Consider the following 19,642-nt stretch of genomic DNA (forward strand, 5'->3'; position numbering starts at 1 on the left):
TGTAACCTTTTTGATGATTAGCAGCAACTCAGTTACTTTGAAAAATTTAATGTATCTCACAAATCTCTAGTTTAAGTTCATGGTCCCTTGTTATCACATTGTTTGTGTTTTCTGCTCTCTTACAGCTGACTTTGGTGAGGACAACAGGAACTCTGCTCTTTTATCAATTCCAGTCCTCTTCTCTTGGTCAGAGTCCTTTCATTTTCCTCTTGCAGTTTAATATCAGGATCCTAAATACTGTGTGCACACAAGTGAGTTTCAGAAGGACACGCTGAAGTTTGGTGTAATTATATACAGATTCACTGTCGTATAAAGATCAGAAATTCAGTCATGTCAGCAGTGATTAATGCCAGTGGAAATGTTTTGTGCTTAGCCTTGCTCTAGTTCTTCAGTAGATACAGACCAGCATCTCAGGGTGACCCTCGTGCAGCCCGGGAAAGCACACAGGTCACATTTGTGATGCACTCACAAACTCACTGGAGAGTTTCCAAAATGATTGTTTGGTTTTAGTCAGCGCTGCTGTTGCCTCACCTTTGTGAGCAATGGAGCAGCATCGGTGTTGTAAGACAGAGCAGGGAATGCTACAGGCACTGGCAGTAAGCGTGAGGGATTGCTGAGCTATCACGCACATGGTCTGGTGTGATTCAGTCTTCACAAAACAAGAGAGCAGCTACTAAGAGATGTAGAAATCTCATCTAACTGAGCCATTAGGAAATCAGACACAATGAAACAACAGTTGCTGTACCCCAGGCTCACCATAAAACCTGCTCAAGCTGCAAAAAAATACAGGTGTCATGGGCCATGAAGTCAGCAAAGAAGGGATGACTGATCAGTATCCAGCCAGGCAATGGAGAGGGTCTAATGGATGTGTAGTGAACCATACCAGTGGGATTTCAACTTGCTGTGATTTAGAGTTACGAAATGGGTTCCTGCATTAGACCTCCCAGGTGTTCAAGGCTCTCTTGCTTTCTTTCTGTTAGCCAAGTTTTCAAAACAAGCCTGTGCATTTGAACTGAGGAATTTCTAGAGTCTGCCAAAATAAAGTGGAAAGTTTATTTCCTTCCTCTTCACCCTCCACCCCTGCCAACAATGCACTGTGTTGTCTTTCTTATAAACACTTCAAGAAGTGCTTGTTTTAAAATCCATGCTAAATAAGCTGTTGTTCTGAATATTCAGCACTGGTTCCTGAGGTGTCTTTGTTTTTTGTTTTAGCTGAGGTTTTAGGTGTCTCCTCTGTACCTCCCTCAGAGCTATTTATTTACTTGTAGATCTGGAAGACTTTGAATGTGATAGTTAATAAATAAATACATAAAATCCCTCTCAGGATTTGGGTCAGGGGGAGAGGCAGGAGAAAGGGAGAAATGAGTCGGTATTGTCTTGACTGGTGTCAAACAGTTCAAGCTCAGGTAAACCTGGGGGTCTTGGTAGGCACTCTGAACACGAGCCATCAGGGTGTCCCTGTGCTAAAGGTGGCAGCCCCTGGGCAGAGCATTGCCAGCACTGGGGAGACATCTGCTCAGCACCTGGAGCAGTCTGGCTCTGGACTCCCCAGTATGGGACAGACAGGGACATACCCAGGAGAGCCCAGCAAAGGACCACAAGGATGATTCAGGTTTTGGAGCATCCATCAGACACGGAGAGGTGAGAGCTGAGACTGCCCAACCTGTAAAAGAGAAGGCTCAGGGGGATCTTGCCGATGTGTATAAATACGTGATCTAGGGGCAGGACAGAATTCTGGATCCAGACTTTGCTCAGTGGTGCCCACTGACAGGACAAGAAGCAGTGGGCCCAAGTTGAAATACAAAATTCCACTTAAACATAAGCAAAAACTTTTCTGCTGTGAGGGTGATTGAACCAGGAGCAGATTGCATGGAGAGGTTATGGACTCTTTGTCCTTGGAGATGGTCAAAACCTGACTGGTCACAGCCCCAGACAACCTGCTCTAGCTGACCCTGCTTTGAGTGGGGGAGGTTGGACTAGGTGATCTTCAGACCTTCCTCTTCCCAAGCTCAATCATTCGATGGTTTTTGCAAACTTTCCATTGATTGTGACAGTCATAAATTTGGCTTAGGCAAATAATTCATGCCTAGACCTGCTATCTTCATTCAGAAGTTTCCAGTAAGTTTCTTTCTGTGTTTCCTTTAGGTACTGGCTCCATGCCCGTGTCCTTTTCTGTGAAATACTCTTGCATGCCTACAGAATTTTTCATTATTGATTTAATGCATGCTTAAAAGCCATTCTACTGTTTATTTCCTAAAAGTCCCTTCCTTTATGGTCAGTCTTGGCTTCCAAATCCATGAGCTTTTGTAGCCTTTTGTTGTGTTTATGTTATCCTTTTCCCTATTTGACCTCTCTCTTGCAAAGAGCTGGAGTGGAAATCCCAAACTCCAGACGCACAAACACAAAGTGAGATTTTCTGAACCCGTAGTCCACAGATGTTACTTGAGGTTCTGCCTTTCCAAATGTGAAGGATCCTGCACTGGTTGAGTTCATTACCTGCCTTGATTGTCAGCCTCTTGTGTAGATCAGCTTCACCTTAACTCATGGGCCATTGCATCAGGAATTGGGGTAATTGCAGTGTTATAAGCAGCTGTGTAGCTCCAGGTTGTCCTGGTTTGGTGCACTGAAGACCTCAGAAGTTGTTGCAGGTTGTGTTGCTGCCACAGGAGTTTTTGGCTGAGCTTTCACTGTTCAAGCCATGCCTGCTGGAAGAGAGGTGTTAATGATGTGCTGATATATTGAGTAAGGCAGGCTTTGAACCACAGCCTCTTTGTGGATAGCCAGTGGTGGCACGGGGTTGGGTGTACTGGAGACTTGCTCTTTGTGCTGGAACTGGGACTTTTAGTCATAGCTTTCAAAGATAGTGGGGGTCTGTGTTTTGTTGGTTTTTTTAGTGCACTTAAGATGTTGCACGATCATTGTAATTATTTAAGTATGTTACCTCCAAATGTGGGCACAGCCTTAAGCTACAGCAAAATATTCAGAAAAACTGCTGAAGAGGTGCAGAAGCCCAGATTCTTATAGTAGACATGGGGTCCATTTCTGTGGATGATGGGGATGTTCTGTGCCTCTCTGGTTACAGAAGCGACCTGAGAGATGAGTTTTGTGAACATCTGTTCAAGTTGTTGTCTGTTGTCACTATCAGTTTTTGCATCATTGCAGCAAAACAGAAGAGCTTGCAAGTACCTACAGTACAGGCATCCTCCTGGGGCTTGGCTCAAAATAGTTCAGGTGCCCAGACTCTAAAAGAGGTGCGGGTATAGATTTTGGTGGCTGCCAGATCCAGTTTGTTTACAGCTGCTGGGAGCAAAAAGGCACAAGCTGACTGCAGGGAAGAGGAAAAGGCAGCGTTGGCCTCCCTTTGCAGGCTGTCAGGGTGGCTTTTACTGCTCAAGTATTTCCCAACCTTGTTCCTGCCCAGTGTGTGTAACCAGTGATATCAATGCACGCAAGGGGGTATGGCAGAGGCAGGAGGGACAGTGTCCTCACACCACATTGCAGCAACTGCACACTGGAGGTTCCTCAGCTGTGCTGAGAGGAAGTGGTTATTCAGTCTTGCTGCCATTTCAGGAAGACTTAAGCTCCAGTAAACTTTCCCTGAGAGAGTCACCTGGAAACCACAGAAGTGAAAATTCTTATTTGCCCACTGTCTGTCAAAGGAGACGCCACCAGGAGGAAACTTAAAACAAGGTGGGCACAAACCCTGAGTGGAGGGGAAAGGCCAGACCAAGTGCTGTCCCCACTGCCTAGGAGTTACCCTGGCCAGCACACACTAATTTTCTCCCTCAGTGGTTGTTGTTAGAGTTGAAGGCTGTGACATTTTGAAGGAGGGGGTGTGGGGCCATGCAACCACGTGTGTGTAGGTGCAACAAAACAAAGCTTTAAACAGCTCACAGACTAAGTTGTCACCCGTTCTTTGGGTGGCAGTGACAAGGTGGTTGTACTCATCAGTTTTTTCCGCTGTCACCATGCAGAGAGTTTAGGGGATTCCATACCTGGTTATCAAAGGATGGATCTTGTGTAGGAGGGGAAAGCCTGCCTGCACCCCACACTGGCTTGTAGTCTTGGCCACAGACTTTAGTCTCTAAAACACCCTGGTCTAGTCTACATCTTTGCCTTGGTGTTTCTATCAAACAAATCCCACCTTATTCCCCTTTCCAGACCCTCTCTGCTCACTGGAAATGCTCCAGAGCCATCCCCTCTGTTCCTGGCATAAACCTTCTGGGCTGTCAGAGACACCCCCCTCTTCCCCTTGGGCCAAGCAAACCACCAGGGCACCACCTGTGCCCTATTTGGTTTGGAATATCTCTCTTGCAACAAGACTGGCCCTGAAAAGGCTTGGAACGTTCCAGGTGCCACAGAGGAAAGTGGCAGCGTGACCACTGGAGCTGAAATGCCTTTTGGTGACCACTCCTCTCTGTAATACAAAGGGTACTTGAAGAAGTAAGAAGGGCAATTGCTGCTGGTGCTTGTGGGGCCAGGCTTGGTGTTTAGAGGCTGTCATCTGAGGTGATCATGTCAGGGGCTCTGGGTGACAGTGAACTGATGGTGAACACCCCAAGAACTGTTTTTGTGTTTGACTGTGATTGGAACAGGAAGAAGTGGGCTCTGATGATCACTAAGTGGACTGCTCAGGAAAAAGAGAGGGCCTGGCCTCCTCAGTCCTATTAAAAGATATTACTTGTGTTTTAAAGCTATTTTATTGTCATGAAGATGCTGTCAAAATTCTGCTTTATTGAAAAACAAGAGGTGCAGACTTTGAGTCAGAGCTTATTTTGCATCTTTCACCCTCTATTAAAGGCTGAAATCCCTTCTTAGCACAAGAAGTGGGTGTACCTGCACATGCATGCCTATTGCCTGCTACACCCAAGTTTCAGATTCTCTGCAAACCCCCCCCCATTCCTTGTTCAGTCTCTGGTGATGCCATGTACCCTCATCTGTATTCCTTCCATTTCTCATCAGAGGGTTACTTTTCATCACTAATTTTAGATCTGACCTTGCAATTACTTGGAACCATGAGCTTTAAGCCATGTTTAAAAGTTGCTCCCAGGACATGGCTCAGTAGTGATGAGGTTAGTCTGGATTTCACCTGCTCTTTCTGCAGTTTGTGGGCACTGTTCTGGAGAACTGGAGGATCTTCACGTGCTCTGGACTCTCTCATCTCTTCCCCTCTCAACATGCTCACCCATCAAAGAGCATCTCGGACAAATAAATACTGACTGGTAACTGGGAGACTTGTTTTAAGAGCAATTAAGAGTATTAGAGTAGGTCACCATGGACCTCAATGAACTTTGTAACTGCAGTAAATAAAAAGGCTTTTATAGCTTCCCACTCCTGCCATTGATAGGTGCCAGTTTTAACAACATTTAGACCTCGTGCTCTCTCCAGGCAGTTGCATTTGGTGTGATGCAAATCACACCTTATCTGTGATGTGCAGCAGCAAAGCACAGACAGACAGACTTCCTTCACTTCTCTGCTCCAGAGCATGACAGGGGACATGTCCCTCATTCTGAGAATCATCTTATGCTCATTCACAGTAGGCATCTGGTCGATCCTAACCACAGGTACAATTTGTCCCTCCCACGTGAAGGTTTGCTGGCCTCTTCTTTGGGGACATGTATCTCTGGAGAGCTGTCCCTGTGCAGGAGACCTTCCCCACATCTCTGCCCAGATGGGCCTGCACTGAGATACCCAAACAGGGGGAAAGTTGCCTTCCTTAAAAACACATCCCCCCTCGTGCCCACCAGACCCGTGTGTAACAGGTGCTGTTTCAGTGCATCACTAAACTGCCAGGGAAACACGGTGTGGTTTAGGGGTCCTGCCCTGTTCAGAGTAAGGAGGGCTCTGGAAGATGCAGGCTGCTGGTGAACTTCTGCCCCACTCGCACCTCTGTGCTCTTTGCTTTGTCCCGCTGTGACATGTGAGGGGCAGGGATGGGCTCTTGCCAAGTGCTTGGATGAGTCTTGGATAACACTAAGGATGGGAACTGCTCTAGCTTTTGTTTCCTTGGGACACTACAACAGGTCTGTTTTGGGCCTTGCTCAGTGGCTCTGGCCAGAGTCAGTGCTTAAGGAGCAGTTTCCTGAAACGTAGTATGTTTGTCTCATGGGGGACAGATGTATCTGCTGGTAAGAATCAACCCAGTTTAGGGCTCAAATTTGAACTGGTTTTGGTGGAGGGCAGATACCTATGCTCTATGATTTTTTTTAAACTTGTGGCTTATCACAACAGCCCGGATCAAAGGAACATCCCTTTTCCTCTGGAGATGCCTGGTTCCCATCTGCCAGCTGTCGTTGGGGGTGGCACATGGGAAAGCTCTGTCCTTCCTCCTAGGAAGGTAAGAACAGGCCTTGCAGGAGGTGGAGCAGGTGCTCAGTGCTGAGGTCAGCAGGTGGTGGGAAGGAGGAGTAGGATGCTCTGTTAGACTGTGCTCACCTGTCATGAAGCACTTCACATCTCACCCAGGTCCCCCTTTTCTCTTGGTAGGTGATATTTTTCTCTCAAATGTCTGTGGACCTTTGCATACCTGTCTGCATGCCTGAACTTCCCTGAGATGGTCAGAATGAGGAGTGATTCTTCTGTGGGTGAGCCCCTTTCTTTGCTCCTTTTCCCTCTTGTCTGAGCTGTGATTGCTTAGTCAAAGGAGATCTGAGTGTCTCTCACCTCCCCATGTGTGTGTCCCAAGAGAGATGGAGACCCTGCCCTGTTGTAGCGTGGTCTGAGACCTGCATCCTGCTTTGCACTGGGCAGGACAAAAACAAGGACTTTGTGTGTGGGACTGGTCACAGTGGGGCTGCTCCCAGAGCTGGTCTGTGTGACTGTGGCTCTCCTCCCAGCTCAGGGCACAGGTGGTGGGTGCAGGTGGCTGGTTTGTTGAAACTACAGCTAGCACAGCCCAGAGAGAGGGACAGGAGGGAGAGGACAGGTTGTCACCTTGCCCTCTGTGCCATCAAGGCACTGTTCCCATGGTGCAGGCTCTCTCTCATCTTGGCAGAGAAGGTAACCCCAGCTATCACCCAAGTCCAGACTGCTGTGGAGAAGGACATGGAGCTGAGAAACCCATTGTTCCATTCAACTGTGACATTTTGGGCTGTGCAGGGGAAGTTTGGGACATGGCTGGAGGAAGTCTGGCTGCATGAAACTGAGCAGCTCAGCAGGGCATGGGGTGTGCCAGTGCTGGCCAAAGAGCTGGTGGAGCACACGCCAGGCTGCCTGGTGACACATCCCTTGTGTATAAACGGCCTGTAATATTTGTGTGTAACCAAGGTGCCTACCTGTGATTTAAAAAAAAAAACCTTCAAATGCTTTTTATGCGAAGGCAGATTTGGCAAAGAGATTTGGTGAGTGCAGGATGGGAGAGGAAGGTCCCACTGCTCTTTCCTCCCTCCCACTCCTTGAGAAATTAGAAGGTGAAAGCCTCAGGCAAGGTGAGTTGCTGTGACACCAAGGAGGGGAGGGTCAGCACGAGCAGGCAGCTGCCCTGCTCACGGGTGCTCGGCCCAGCAATCAGCCAGGTCTCCAGAAGATGTGCTGGAGAGCTGGCCCAGGGAAAAGTGATGAGGCAACAAGTGTGGTTAAGTACACACGTCTAGAAGGCACCAAAAAAACCCATTTGAAGTAAGCTGTGTCGTAACCCACCGTCTGGTTCAGTGCTGTTCACACCAGAGCTCCGTGTGCCTTGGAAATACCTCAGGCTCCTGAGGGAGCCTGTCGGCCACTATCAACACCTTACATCCATCTCATGCTGTGCAGTGTTCCTGCACCAGCAGCTTCTTGCCAGCAAGTGTAAAAAGAGGAGGAAAAAGTGGATGTACTAATGAGAAATGAGAAGAACACACTGAACAGCAGTGGGAGCAAAGACACAAGTGCTCTGCCACTGGGGATGGTTGGTGCCTTGCAGGAGCCCCAGGTAAGCAGTTACTGCAGCACCTTGTGCATCCCCACCTGTGGCAGGGAACACTTCAGTGAGGGTGCTGGGCTGTGCTTTGCCCTTAGCAAGGGATTTGAGGCATCAGGTGAGAAGGCAGGAGTAGTTAACCTGAGACCCCGTCCCTCTGCAGAGGTCCTGCTGGGCCGACCTGCTGCTTCAGAAGTATTTCTTATTCTTTAGGTTTTAAGCTGAAATGCCCCCTCCCCCCAGCTGATAGCTACTGGAGCATGGTACTATGAAATATTACTACAGCATACTTTGAATTCACATAGATTTTGTAGAAAAAGCATTTGAGACTTCCCTTTTTTAGAATGAGAAGCACTGCTGTTCTGAGTATAATGGTGTGGCATCTTATTTGGAATTTCCCTTGCTTTCTATATATACACATGCAGCAAAGCCACAGGAAATGGAAGTTTAAAAAAAAATCATAGAGCATAGGTATCTGCTTTTTGAATAAATTTTATTCTTGCAGTCAGTTCTATTATTAGTGAGCACCTAATCTTGAGGCATCATTTAAAGCTTGTTTTAAAAGATGTCCTAAATCATTGGAGGGGGAAGCAGACGTTGCCTTAGAAGTTGCACGTTATTTGAGAAGCTTTTTAGGCTCTGTACGGCCCATGCTGTGGGAGACAGCACCATTGTTGATCTTGTCTCCCTTGGGCTTTTGGGGTAGAGACCAACTTCTGAGGCTTTTTTTGTGGCTGTGTTTTCTAAGTGAGTCAGTGTTGCCTACAGCTGCTGTCGTGATTGTGTGCTGAGGGCCTACTTCTGCATGGCAACCAACATGGTTATTAGTAAACAGCCTTTACTTTAAAATCCCAAACAAAATACATTCTAATTAGGCCCAGGAGAAATGAGGACCTGCAGCTGAAGGTTATACACTCTGAACACCTCGTTGCTGGTGAGGGGAGGCAGCTGCTCAGGAGCTCTGAGTTGCCCTGGGCCTGAACTCAAGTTGATTTGTAGAGCTGAGAGAAGGTCATTTACTGAAGGAGGAATTTTAGGGGAAGGGATGGACTAATCATGAAGGTAGTTGGACAAATCCATCTTGGCAGCTCTTAATATGCTAAGACATATTCCCACAGGTCCCAGAAGAGAGGCCTGTTCTCAGCCTCCCTGCACTTGCAGTCCTGGACCTCTGTCAGTCTTCTACCATTGTCGTGCCTCTGCAGTACAGGCATGGTTCACCTGAGTGATAGATTTACACAAGCCTCAATGGGCATTAACTTTCCCTGAAAACAGGGTTCATTTCTCTTGGATGCCTTCTGTTACCAATACAGCAAATAAGGAACTGAGCCCCATTGGGTCATACAACTTCTCTGTATGATTTCAGAAGTCTCTTGTGTGAGTACAAGTGTCCCTGCAGTTTTACAAATGATGTGTGTTTCTGTGAACCAGCGTAGTACAAATGGATAATGAAAGTTCACTAAGTTTATGCTGCTGAAGTTCCTTTCACTGTATGCAGTTACTTTCTTACTCATTGTGCCTTTATTGCTTTCTTTTAGGAAAGAAGTTGGGTTGTTCTTACCATTTAACCAAGAAAGACACACTACATTTGGTGACCATCCAACAGGCAGAGAACACCAGTGAGAGGCCAGAAGGAGCTTTCCTTAATTTAAAGGGTTCAAAAATGCTGGAAACTCGTGGCTGCTCTCATTTCAGTGTTGGGGCAGTGGACCTGACAGGTTTTATGCATTCTGGTCTGAAAGTTGAGGAATGTGATTTGTGAATGAATGTAGGTCATGGTGGGAGTTGCTGGGGATGCCTTGGTATGTGTGCTTTGCCTGGTGAGGAGGGGGCAAGTAAAGACTTTGTAGTGTTTCTTCAAGAGATCTACCAGGGAATTTGGTGTAAAAGTCAAAGCACTGCATAACAGACAACTTTTCTTAGGAGCAATCGTTTATGCCCTATCATCTGAAGCAAACATTTGCACGTTAGACATTGGTAGTTCTTCACAGTGTAACTGTTTTCTTGGTTAAGCCAAAGCAAGAAAGAAATAGTTAGGGTTTTTCACCAGCCAAAAGAAAAAAAAAACCAAAACAAACAAAAAAAAAAAACCCTCAGTAGAAAACGGTGAAGTAAAACAGCTCTGAAGGGAGGTAATTTTGTACAGAAATCCTACAGATCTGTCCTAGATTTTTGCCACAGGTAGTCAAATTCCAGTCATGATTTATTGCAGTGTTTATTGCTTTAGGTGGTAGCTGTAATCTGTGCTTATCTATAACTTCACTTGTTTGTGTTTGTTGGTCCAGTGTTGTTCTCACTGTTGGTATATCCAGTCTCCCAGCACTGAAGTGCCCTCCTTTCCCAGGATTAGTATGAAATCAACCTCTGCTTTGACTGGAGAATAATTCACAGAACTTAAATCCACAAGAACAGGTACCATTACTTTCTGTGTACTGCAGATTCTTGTCTCTAATTCTTGCATCTATATCTAATAATTGTAAGTCAGTCTGTCCAACTCTACCCACATGATAGTGGAAACCTATAGCAGACTTCAGCTTCTGATGTATATTAAAGCAGTCACCATCTCTGCAATTAAAAAAAGGCACTGCCAAGATTTAACTTGCTTTGCTGTTGGTTTGTTTTTTTAACTGCCTTGTAGGGTGACTCAATAAAAAAATCAAGTGCCTATTCTGCTGTATCAATCACTGGCAATTATCACATTGATACCCACTGAAGCTGTAAACCAGGCTTGTTTAATGAGACCAGTCAGAAAAAGTAAGATTAGTTTATGCCACAGGAAGTTTAATCATGTTTCTCAGCTTATATTCTGTGGGCTGCATCTGATCTCTTAGGACCTTAAAAGGCAATGTAAAAATGGTCATTAAAAAAAAAAAAAAAAGGAAAAAAATCTCTGCATGTTGTGTTGGTTAAAACAAGCTAGTAATCAATCACAGGTAATCAATCAGTTGTAGATGAGATTAATAATAACCATTGCATGCAGCATTCAAGTGCAATGGCCCAGACATCCTTTTTTGGTATTATCCCACCTAAGGCAATAGTGGCATAAACCACTCTCTTCCTTTAGGGCTGCAACAGGATCCTGAAAAGGAAATATCCAGAAAAATATCCACAATCCTCCTAAGGTGTAGAACAGGGAACAAAGCAAAGCAGAAGACAGGAGTGTTTTCTTTAATGATGAAGTGTCATGGTTGCAGCAGGCCTTTACTTTGGATCCCATCCTTAACCCCAACTCTTGCCCAGTGAGAAACACCTGGAGCCAAGGCTGGAAAAAACTGTGGCCCTCTCATGTCTGTAAACTTTAATTTCAGATACTTCTTCTCGAAACAGCCCCCTGCTATTTGTTGTAGTTCTCTGCAGTGCAGACAAGATAAGAAGAAATTTAAGATAGCATTGGCATAGTCATAGATGTGTGGCAAGGTAGGACATTAAACGTGTTCCTGTGCCTCTGAAAGGTCATTCTTCTGCTCAGAGTGATTTTTTTTTTTCAACATATTTGAAAATAGTCTGAGAAGCTGGGATATCATTGAAGTAATGAAATAAGTCATATCTGAAGCAGTGACATTTAATTAGCCTTTAATATAGCCACTGGGACTATTTCACATTTAAATACTTACACTGAAAGACAGATTTTCAACCCCTTTACTAATGTAGTAAAGCAACTGCCCAATCACTTTTATTATAAAAATAATCCTTAGGTAAAATAGGAATATAATCAATAATTACACAAATACACATTTACAAATCTGTAAAATAGTTACTTATGGCACAGAAAATATAAATATCCCTGTACCTTGTCTCTGTGCAAAAAGACAGGCTAGTTCTAGTCAATAACCAGCCCTTTCATGGTTTTTTCACTTCTTCTGATTTCAGTTAAACACAAGGATTTTCAGATGATATGTTTGAAAGTTCAGCATCAATAGACAAGAAAATACTTTCACTTTTAATCCAGATAAAGCACAGTAAGATTTTTTTCCTATCTTTTGTAAAAACATCGCTCCCTGTTCTTCAGGCTGCATTTTTGGAAGAGGAGGAAAATTTCAAGTTCAGCAATTTTTTTCACAAGCCATCAGACTGTGGTAGAGAATTAGAACCCAAATAGGAGTCAAGCTGCACTCTGAAGCTGAACTCCCACTGCAGGTTTCAGTTTAGTTTGTAGTAGAATTTGCATTATGCTTGCCTTCTTCCTTGTAGCTGTCAAAAATAATTCTTCAGAAAAACACTTTTTTTTCTCTTGAGGCCTTTCATACAGTCCAAGAGAAGGTGAAATGAAGCAAGAGGTAGATGCTGTTCATTCTCCTAATTCCCAAGAGCTCTCCATTTGAATGACTCTGGTCGGGGACTGTAGGAGATGTGGATAGAGCCAAGTTTTCTGTCTATAAAGTAGTGATTGACTTACACCCCCTCACAGCCCGTGGTCACTGGCAACATTCAGCAACGTGCTTGAGGAATTCATCGCTGAGTTCATCCCTGAAAAACCTCATGCAGTGAGGGCATCGGAGTTCACCCTGTGCCCTGCCTTCCGATCCCGAGTTTCCACTGTCAGCAGGAGGAGAAGCTTGTTCAGACTGTGAAGGTGTTCTTCTCGTGCCTGTTTGGCCTGGGCTGCTGCCTTGCAGATGTTCCACATTCGTCTGTGGGTGCAAATGATTTTTTTTACCAGTGTGAACTCTGAAATGACTACTTGTGTCTCTTGAGTCCTGGAAAGAGAAAGAAGAGCTCTTGAAAACGATGCAGTGAAAAGATGTCCTTTAACAGGTGATATTTTATCACCTTTATCTGAAAGACTGCTCAAGTATTTATCAGATATTTGTAAATAAAATATTAATCAGGTTTTGCAGTGTTCTTAATATAGTTGTAAAGAAGGTTTGTAGAAAAATCAGAATACAGCCAGTGTGCTACTTTAAAAATGCCACTGTCACAGCTGTCCCCTTCATTCCAAGAATTCACCCTTACTATGTCAATCCAAAAATAGAAGGAAAATAGACTGGAAAGGGATATTACATCTGTACTGGGAAGCATGTACTAGAACTGACTATGAAATAATGTAAGTTTTTGACAGCTGCACTGAGCGGAAATGGTTTTAGAAGTACTAAGATTTTTTTAAAAATATATTTTAAAGTGTATTTTAGTCCAGAATCCTATTGACATGCTTTAGTTGAAAAAGTAGCATGCTGCTTTCTTACCTGTCTTCTTGCTAGCTGGTGTTGCAAACATGCAACTTCTGCTTGAAGTTCCTGTATTTTGCTCTGTGCTCGTTCTCTGTCTGATCTCTCAGATGTGAAATCGTCTTTATAAACCAGGACCTGAAAAAGAATTATCATGTTAATATTTGTTAAGTTAGAGCATCCATGGATGAGACTGAAAAGCTGAGGCTGTGATTCCTTTGTTACTTATTCCCAGAATCTCAATATTATCTTCTATCATATCTGTACTTCACAGGTATTTCTCTTACAGGTCTTTCATATTTTGTATTAAGGCCAGCAGAACCACATGCCATTGTTTTAAGCAGCAAGTTGCCTTTAAATCTGTGTTGTTAAGTATCTGGATAGCCAAATGTGGGAAGTGGCAAATGTCCAAAAAATAAATCCATTTTTCCCTCTTGAGCTTCAGTGGTCTGGGAAGAAACTAAGAATTCCCACCTCTAGGAAAAAAGAAATGTAATGACCTGTTGCTCCAGCATTTGTATGCGCTCGTTATCTCCCTCACTGGCTTTCTTCATGTCCTCTAGTTCTCTCTTTGTTTTTATGCATTCATTCATTTTTTCTTCCAGTAGCTTGTTTAGCCTGAATATCTCCTTGTGCATCAGGTCAGAATTTGTTTGTGCTGGAGCCACGCCGTGCTGCTGCTCCAGTTGTGTCTTCATCTCCTTAAGCTGCAAGTGAAGTCGCTTCACGTACTCGTCTCTACTCGCATCGTATTTCTGCCACTTGGCATTCAGATCTTCCACCTGAAAGTTGACCCAGGAGAGACATGAAGAACAGGAAGACACAAACTTCCAAGCTTTCACAGACTGTCTTTACGTGCAGTAAATCCTCTACAAGATAATATAAAATGCTGGCCTGACCACTGAGCGGGAGAGCAGGAGGTACCACGCTGTAAGGCAGGCTCTTCACAGGCAGCCTGTCCCTTTCCCCTCTCACAGTCCAAGGGGACAGTGTCAAATAACGTGGAATGGGAGGAGTTGGTGGTCACCCTGGTCCTAGTGCCGCTCTCCTGGGGTGCAGTGCTGATGCATGGAAGGAACACGAGAATCTTCCACGCTGTATTTTTAACAATGAAAACCCGGTACGTTAAAAATAATGTAATAGGTTGTCCTTAGCTAAGGGAACAAAAACTATGTTGAAGGGACTAAGAAAAATTACCTTACATTAGGCTGCCATTTAATTAGATTAACCAGGCCTTATCCCAAATTTACTGTATTTCGAAATAATCAATTCTTAAACAAAATGAAAGTACTCACATGAGCTACTTTTTGTTTTAACATCCTGTTTTCATCTTGTAGGTTGCAGATAAGAGCTTGAAGTGAAGTTTCATTGTCTAAAAGCTGTAATTTGCAGATATAGTAAGTGTTATTTGGACATAAAAATGCCAGATGCTATTTGGCTATGCTGTTAAACTGGAAATAATCTTTTTCTTTAAATTCCTCTAAAACTATTTACTATTAATGAAATAATGAAATATATCTAGGTCTATTTATTTCTATATAGTGTGTTTCTAAATATTAATAGTGTAGCCAACAGCTATTATTATTAATTAGAAAAACTGTACTCAGATTTTTACCACCTTGGTACTGCTTTTAAATAGACCTGATGACAACAGAGCTTAGCGGGTTACAAAAACTCCTTGGAAAACCACTTGTCTGGAGGGGGAGAATGCATGACAAAGGCAGAGATGTGCCTTCATCTTGCTCTGCTATTACTGTCAATTTTGGCCAGCACTAGGAAGAAATTACTGAGGGGGAAAAAACCCTGCTTGCTAAATAATTGACTAAAATGATACCTCTTTTACAGTTGTGACATCTGCTTAAAAAAACCCCGGTGCACATGAGTAATATAGAACACTTTTGTTCAAAATTCCCTAGAATCAGCTAGTAATGGCATCTGAAATTTCTCCTCTTCAACAGGGAAGTCCCCGCTGTACAAGGTTAGCTACTTATTACATATATCAAAGTCAATCAAGTTTCCTGTCTATCAATTACACGTAAAATACGTGTAAATTTTCCTCAAAAATACCAAATGCTTTGAGTCCCTAACAAAGTCCTTTTTTCTTCTATCTACCCAACCTCTGACTATTTGTCATAGGTAACTTTAACACGAGTAAGTTTTCTTTGGCAACACTGCTGGGATGTTTTACAGAGTAGAGGTGAGCACGTCAGCACAGATGAGTGGTCATGTGAAAAAAGGCAGTACCAACACAGAGCAGAAAGAGCATGAGACAGAATTATTCTTTTTTGTGAGAACTGGCTGTAGCACCTTCCTCAATACTCTGACGAGTTATTTGAGGCAGCACTGCTAATGTTATTTCCTTATGGTGTTAAAATGATCTACCTAAAGACTCAAAGCCATCAGGACTTCTGGAGCAACAGAACAACAGGATCTGTCTCTACCCTATGCTGAAAAGCTTCAGCTGAGGTAATGGTGTGGCAAAGGCAGAGAGCCATTAGCAAAGTACACCAAAACCCAGGTGTTTGTTCTCCACAGTAGTGTTTGTGCCACTGTCCTGTTGTGGAGCATTTTTTTCTAAACATCCCTTCTGGAAAGAAACATGGCCTTGCACTGGGATGCCAGGGGGAACCCCAGAGCCAAAAAAAAAACCCAAAAAAGGTAAGACACCTTGACTCATTCTTCCCTAACCAACTTTCTGTAGGCCTGTACTTTGTGTGCAAAGCCAAATCCTGATCTGAGAAGACCACATGCTATAGAGTTCTTCATATAAATCCTACTTTGAAATATCTCTACTTTGTTTTGTGATTTTGATGCTTAAATAGGTAATCAGGAGAGATCACCTTCAAAAGCACAGCACCATCTAGTGCTGCACAGAAGCACAGGGTGGTATAAGAAAGGTACTGTCTCCTCTATGTGGAGAGAAGAATTGTAGTTGTGGAATTGCTGAGGTCGAAGGAGCCTCTCAAGTTCTTCTCCTCCCAAAAAAAAGCTTCCAATGATGAGATGAAATAGCCAAAGTTATAGTGATAGACAGCCGCTTCCGTCCTAAATTTTTGGTACTTGGAATTATTTAGAGCTTGCCATGATAGTCTTTACACCCTACATGAAATTGTTCCAAGGAATGTGCCTCACCATTCCTCAGTCACAACCATCATATTTTAATTAACACCTCAGAAGCTAATGAGACTTAAAAGAAGCTTAGTAGTAGCTATAAAAATACCTGATTAGATCTTTCAGTAGGTATCTGGTCATCTGAATTCCCCTTGTCTTTTCTTTGCTTCTCCTCTAGACACTTTGCCAGATGTTGACACATTTCTGCTGTGGATGCCAATTTGCGTTGAAGTTGGTGAGTTTCGTCGGTGAGTGAACGGCACAAAACATCACTGGTGGCTTGAGCCCTCTCCTTCTCTGCCAAGGTCTTCTGCAGTCGTAAGATTTCCCTCTCCTTTTCATATGGGGGTTGATTTATCATCTGCTGTATCTCTCCATTTTTCTCCTCTAGCTGCTGATTCAACTTCTGTACTTCCTAAACAGAAGGGGGAGGGGAAGTTACTTAAAAGCAAAGTAAGCTCAAAAGCCAAAATATGTCTAAGATTGAATTCCCTATTGCAGTAATTCCATATTGCTCTTACACTCACTGCAAAGTACCTAAAAATTAAAAAAACCCTGCAATTCATCTCTATATAATTACAGGACCTTGGAACTGATAGATCACACAGAATCTTCTTGGGCAGCTATACAAGTACTTTCTAGTCCATAGAATGGAGGAACAAGCAGCAAAATTCAGGAAATATTTATGAATTTAGCAACAAACTGAAGATGGAACTTTCAAGAAACAAAGTATTTTAAACGGAATAACTGTAGAGACTGAGAAATGCTTACAGGTCCTGCACTCTAAATTACCAGATAGTGGAGATTTTCCTCAAAAAACAAACAAACAAACACAACAACAACAACAACAACAAAAAACCTGTAAAATCTTCAAAACCCAGTGCAGTGCATTTATTGCCTGGCACTGTCACAAGGATAAAGCAGAGGTAGCACACAGGGCAACTTTGCTTTCCTAAGAAAAGGTGGGAACAGTAAGGAAAGCACAAGCAAACGGAAAATCTGCGTGGCAATGGCTCTAGTTTGGCCATTGCTGACTCTCCAAGGTACTCGAGGGGGTCTGACACACCCTTAGGAAACAACCCTGCATTCTTGTTGCTGCACGTTCTTGTTGGTTTGGAAGCTCTGCATCCACACTGCGTTAAGGTAACACCTCTGCAGATGTGATGTTTTGAGAAGGAAGAGGCTTGCTGGCTGATAGGCAAACCATCTGTAGTTCCATTCACCTGAAATACCCCAGTCCTGACTTTGTCAAACACTTGGTGCTCTATACCCTCGAGAAGTAGCAGATGCTGGTAACAGAAACCCCAGCAGCACTGCCCCTCCAGAACCAAGGATGCCCTGGATGCCAGCACAGACCATGAGACAGCTATCAGCCTACAATTCCAGTTATTATTTTTACTATCAGTTATTTCAGTGTTCTGATTCAGTATGAAATTTTATTCTTTCAAGAAATAAATATTAACATCTAACATAGAGAAATAGCACTTGTTCTTATTACTGACATTTAGATTCTTTAGCATCATGCTAAATGCCAAAGGTACTCAGCATCAGCCTTCAAAATATGTTCAGATACCACAGGTTTGTCACCTGTCTGCAAAGTGTTAATAACATCATCTCTTATAACAAATTTCCAAACATGAACTTTTTAAAATGTATTTTAGGTGAGTGTCATATATGGAAAATGTTTTGTATAAGCATTAGGTCAAGAGAGTACTTATGACAAAAATACTCGTTTCATTTTTAAGTACTGTTTCTCAGTTTGGAAATTACTTCATGCAGCTTCATCTGGAAACAAATGCTTTAAGATGCTTTGAGTATTTCAAACTGGACACAGCAAAGGCTTAATGACAGTAACCAAAACAGCACTTGGAGTGGATGGGAGGGATGCAGTTTTGAGACTTTTTTCTGTCAAAAACGATACTAATTTCCCTGTCTATCCCCTCACAATCCAGACTTGTCAGATACTTCTCCAAGTGTAAAAATGTTGCCTTAATGTCAATACAAAAATCCCTTATTAAGAGCACTTAAAAAACCCAAAACAAACCAAACTACACTGTAATAGAAAAACTGGTGGCATCATCTTAGAAAACTGTTGCATCTGATAATGATTTTCAGTAAGTAGTCTTCAGTAAGTAATTAGGATTTGAACTTAACGTCTTTGAACTTAAGGCTCAATGGAAGCTTCTGTCGGATACAGAAGTTGCTTCGGGCACGGTCTAAAAATTGTGAGCACACAGCGATGATGAAGCAAGTCCCGTACAAGGCAGCAGCATCGCTTGGCGAGGGTGCGAACAACTCCCCGCGTCTGTGCTCCTGAACCGCCCCGGGCGCGTCCCTTGCGCGCCCCCAGCTGTTCCCATCACCCGAGCGGGCGCTCCGGGAGCAGAATCCCCGCATCCTCCGCTCTTGAAACCCCTCACTTTCCAGAGAGAGCTCCCTGCGCTCCGAGGCTTTACCTGGCTCAGCGCTTCCACCCTCCGCGCCGAGAGCCGCTCGCTGTCCCGGAGCTGCTCCCGGGCCTGTCCCAGCTGCTCCAGCAGGCTCTCCACCAGCGAGCGGGCCGGCTCCGCGCCCGCCTCCGCCTCTCCCGGCGCCGGGGGCTGCGGCTGCCGGGCCAGGCTGCCCCGCAGCTCCCGGATCGTCGCCTCCTTGGCCGCCAGCTGCAGCTGGAGGTGCTTCAGCTGTTGGGCGGACTCGTGGTACAGGGTGCAGAGCGCGTTGTACCGAGGCACTTTGTTCTTCAGGCTCCTGTTCTCCCGGTGCAGCTTCTCCAGCGCCTCCTCCACCTGCCTGAAGCGGGCCACGAAGGGGTCTGTGCTGCCGCCCTCGCTGACCGAGCACATGGCCGGGACAGGTCCCTTCTCCTCCTTCTCCAGGGCGAGCAGTAACCCGGACAGGTGCATAAAACCCCGGGGCAGAGCAGGGCCCAGCCGCCAGCAGTTCCACTCTTCCGCCTTCCCGGGCGCGGCCTCTCCCCTTTAAGGGCTCGGCCCGGCCCGGCCCGGCCCGGCCGGGGCGGGGCCGCCCCGCCCCCGGAAGAGCCCCGGGCGGGCGGGGAGCGCTTTCCCCAGCCGGCAGCCCGGGATTTGGCCCCGGGGGCAGCTCCAGCGGGGGAACCCCGGCAGGGCCGAACGGGAGAACAGGCAGCGGGGGCGGGGGGAGAAACCTGGGGGCGAAGGAGGAGCCCCGGGGCGAGCGGGAGGCTCCGACGTGATGGGGGAAGTCCGTGCTGAGGGGGGGATGAGGGGAGGCGGCGGCAGGAGGGGCGGCAGGAGGGGGAGCGGGGCGGCGGGTCCCGGCGGGGCGAAGGTCCCTCGGGGAGCTGGAGGATGGGGCCGGCTCCGCCTTGCGAAAGCCCCGAGCGCGGCGTCCTCCCGGCGCCGCTGCGGGAATTCCCGGCGCGGGAAGGGACTTTCCCCGCCGGCGGCGGCCCCGGGCCGGGCCCCTCACCCAGCTCCGCCGCCTCCCG

General features: G+C 45.2%; 1 protein-coding gene across 2 annotated transcripts; it reads right to left on the bottom strand.

Annotated features, from left to right (window-relative positions):
• Positions 1-9,983: 9,983 nt before the first annotated feature.
• TNIP2 (TNFAIP3 interacting protein 2) lies at positions 9,984-19,121 on the bottom strand. 2 transcript variants are annotated; one of them, XM_027891420.1, is made up of 6 exons: positions 18,630-19,121; positions 16,283-16,588; positions 14,358-14,441; positions 13,563-13,844; positions 13,081-13,200; positions 9,984-12,594 (listed from the first exon to the last, which is right to left on the bottom strand). In XM_027891420.1, the coding sequence occupies exons 1-6, from the start codon at positions 19,074-19,076 to the stop codon at positions 12,313-12,315; spliced, it is 1,521 nt and encodes a 506-aa protein (XP_027747221.1). In that variant the 5' UTR covers positions 19,077-19,121; the 3' UTR covers positions 9,984-12,312. The 2 variants fall into 2 exon arrangements, with proteins under 2 accessions (XP_027747221.1, XP_027747222.1); XM_027891421.1 differs by having other exon boundaries at positions 19,008-19,105.
• Positions 19,122-19,642: the final 521 nt, after the last annotated feature.

The sequence above is a fragment of the Empidonax traillii genome, unplaced genomic scaffold (assembly GCF_003031625.1).
Source record: "Empidonax traillii isolate 1590-97213 ecotype Southwest subspecies unplaced genomic scaffold, ASM303162v1 scaffold321:size1084243, whole genome shotgun sequence".
In the NCBI taxonomy this organism is placed as follows: domain Eukaryota; kingdom Metazoa; phylum Chordata; class Aves; order Passeriformes; family Tyrannidae; genus Empidonax; species Empidonax traillii.

Excerpts from the sequence above, each read along its gene's own strand:
- TNIP2 (XM_027891420.1), bottom strand. The coding sequence starts at position 19,076 with ATGCACCTGTCCGGGTTACTGCTCGCCCTGGAGAAGGAGGAGAAGGGA. Across the intron at positions 16,589-18,629 it reads GGGTGGAAGCGCTGAGCCAG|GAAGTACAGAAGTTGAATCA; the intron begins GTAAAGCCTCGG and ends CCTTCTGTTTAG. Across the intron at positions 13,201-13,562 it reads TACAAATGCTGGAGCAACAG|GTCCTGGTTTATAAAGACGA; the intron begins GTCATTACATTT and ends ATTCTTTTTCAG.